Source organism: Papaver somniferum, chromosome 9 (assembly GCF_003573695.1).
Source record: "Papaver somniferum cultivar HN1 chromosome 9, ASM357369v1, whole genome shotgun sequence".
Classification (NCBI taxonomy): domain Eukaryota; kingdom Viridiplantae; phylum Streptophyta; class Magnoliopsida; order Ranunculales; family Papaveraceae; genus Papaver; species Papaver somniferum.
This window is the reverse complement of record NC_039366.1, coordinates 164,634,086-164,637,027: the sequence shown is the minus strand read 5'-3', so window position 1 is coordinate 164,637,027 and position 2,942 is coordinate 164,634,086. Positions and strand designations below refer to the sequence as shown.

The following is a 2,942-nucleotide window of genomic DNA, read 5'->3' as shown; positions in this document are numbered from 1 at the left end:
TAAAGAACCCCTTAAATTAAAGTAAAAAATTACACAAAGTGAAACCTGTCGGTACTGCGATCGCCACATAAGCACTAGTACCACGCATGTCGGTAATTTTGATTATTTTCTTACGTTATTTTTATTCTAGGGAAGGGCCTGTTCGTGTATGACTTTACCGCGTTAACTACCCATTAAGGGGTATGGGAGAAAGACACGGCACTGCTCATTGAACTCTTCTTCTTCTTAATTTTTGTTCATGAATAAACTAAAACAACAAGAAGTAACATTGAAGTATATATGACGCAACATTTAAAAAATAAATCCTTTTTTTGATTCTTCTTTGAAGATGAAGATATAAATATGCCCTTGATTTCCACATCTCTGTCTCTTAAAATTAAAGTCGTTCAGCTGATCACATCAATTAGTACTCTTTATCTACAAATCTGGAATCCCATTTTTCCTTCTTTCTCTTCTACACTCACCCCAAATACTCTCTTTTTCTCTACTGTCATTTCGTTTCATTTCATATCTTACTTTCCAAAATTCCTTGCAAGTTGCAACACTTTGTGAAGATTATCTCTTCTTCTTCATTTCTCAACTTTTAACAAACTTATATATAAATCTTACTCTAACATACCATCTCAAAGAAACACAAAATTTATTGTTAATTTATGGCAAGGGTAATTTCACCCCTAAACCAAGTTAGGAGATCATTTATTCTCTTCATTAACATATCTTTCCTTTTCTTACTCTCTTTCTACTTGACAATTCTCCTCTTCTCTTCCGATTCCCGTCTTCTCCATCATCAATCCAAAACATCACCAAATCATGTTCAGAAATTGGATGGAAGTGTGAATTGTAGTCAAGTTCATCATTTTCATAGTTACCAAGAGAAGTGTGAATATGTGAAATCTACTAAAGGGTGCAAACCAGGCGGATACATAAATTATCTCCAAATATTCTACTGCATCTGTGGTTCAAGTCCTGGATTAGGCTACACCGTACTCATTCTATGGCTGATTTTGTTATTCTATTTATTAGCTAATACGGCTGCAAATTACTTCTGTTCTTCATTAGAGAGTTTATCAAAAATCCTGCAACTTTCTCCTACCATAGCCGGTGTTACTTTGCTTTCTTTGGGAAATGGCGCACCAGATGTATTTGCTAGTCTCGCTTCCTTCATGGGAACCACCGGCTCCGGTGGCGTTGGTCTTAATAGTGTATTGGGTGGGGCTTTCTTTGTGTCCAGTGTGGTTGTGGGGGTGATTTGTATTTCTATAAGCTCTAAAGAAGTATCCGTTGATAAATCGAGTTTCATTAGAGATATTCTGTTCTTCCTCCTTACACTTGGTTCACTGCTAGCGATTGTGATTGTTGGAGCGATAAACATATGGGGAGCCATTGCTTTTGTCTCTCTTTACTTCATTTATGTCTTCATCGTCTCTACGGCACATATATGCCGGAAAAAGGATATCAAGGTTAGTAATATCTTTGATATTTCTCCTATCACTAGAACTCTTTTTGCATATGACCCCAATGAACAATTCGGCGAGTTTAGAACGCCGTTGCTAGGACATGTCAGTAGTGATGATGTTGAAAAACTCGGTTCAATCCAAAAATCTGGTGTTAACAATGAAGATGAAGATAGAGAGGATAATCGGAATGAATTAACTACAAATTGTTTCGGATTATTTGATACGCCGGCTTGGAATTACTTCAGCTGGTTTTTATACATCATAGAATTACCCATTTACTTACCAAGAAGAATGACAATTCCTGTTGTCAGTGAAGAGAGATGGTCCAAGTTTTTTGGAGTTGTTTCAGTTGCATTGGCACCGATCTTATTGGTTGTTTTATGGGTTACTCAGAACAAAGCCTTGGGTTACAACCGCAGCTTAATGGTTTACTTAGCTGGTGGATTAGTAGGAATTGTTTTCGGAACAATTGCATTTGTGACTACTAAGAGTGCTAACCCTCCAAAGAGATGTTTACTGCCTTGGTTAGTCGGAGGATTCTTAATGAGTGTTGCTTGGACTTATATTATAGCCGACGAACTGGTTTCACTGCTGGTCTCGCTTGGAAGCATATTTGGGATAAGTCCTTCAATTCTAGGGTTAACTCTACTTGCTTGGGGGAATTCAATTGGGGATTTGGTAGCAAATGTTGCAATGGCAGTGAATGGTGATCAAGATGGTGCTCAGATTGCAATTTCAGGTTGTTATGCAGGTCCCATTTTCAACACAATAATGGGGTTGGGTTTAGGTTTTGTTTTCAAAACTTGGTCCGACTACCCATCTTCATTTGTGATTCCTAAAGATACCTCTTTGTACGCAACAATAGGGTTTTTAATGGCTGGATTGCTGTGGGCACTTGTCATTCTGCCTAGGAAGAATATGAAGCTTGATAGGTTGTTAGGTTGTGGTCTTGTGGCTATCTATCTGTGTTTTCTATCTGTAAGATTAGCACAAACCCTTGGTGGAGTTCCAATTCAAGGGACACTCTACCGCTATTTTCTTTAAACCCTAGTTAGGTAGTAATCAATGTCGAATGTATTTTTGGGTTTTTTTCTTTTGTATAATTGAGAGTATGCATACTCAAATGTAATTATAAGCTAAAGCTAATCGAACTCAGGTATATATAATAGTTCTGTTAGCAGTATAATTTAATACTTCATGGTTTCTCAAAAGGTAATATTCTTTGTTTGGACCGTTTGTTACGATGCCACACCAACACAAGATAGGAACAATATTGGAGTGGATGAATGTTTGTTGTGTAAGAAATCATTTGATCATCTTATTTATGTACTTTTACATTGCCAGACAACTATAGCAGTATGGCATCATTTCTTAATTGCATACATATTGTAGTGGGCTTTCCGGGAATCTGTCTGGAAATCAATTTTGGAATGGAATAAGAAGAAGCGTACGTAACGTAAGAATGTTGCAATCAAATGGAAGGTA

At 37.0% G+C, this 2,942-nt stretch overlaps 1 protein-coding gene across 1 annotated transcript; it reads left to right on the top strand.

Moving 5' to 3' along the window:
- Positions 1-334: 334 nt before the first annotated feature.
- LOC113310240 (cation/calcium exchanger 1-like) lies at positions 335-2,675 on the top strand. Its single transcript, XM_026558844.1, has one exon. The coding sequence runs from the start codon at positions 654-656 to the stop codon at positions 2,499-2,501; it is 1,848 nt and encodes a 615-aa protein (XP_026414629.1). The 5' UTR covers positions 335-653; the 3' UTR covers positions 2,502-2,675.
- The last annotated feature ends 267 nt before the right edge of the window (positions 2,676-2,942 follow it).

Bases quoted from the DNA above. Each gene is read 5' to 3' on its own strand.
- LOC113310240 (XM_026558844.1), top strand. From the start codon at position 654: ATGGCAAGGGTAATTTCACCCCTAAACCAAGTTAGGAGATCATTTATT.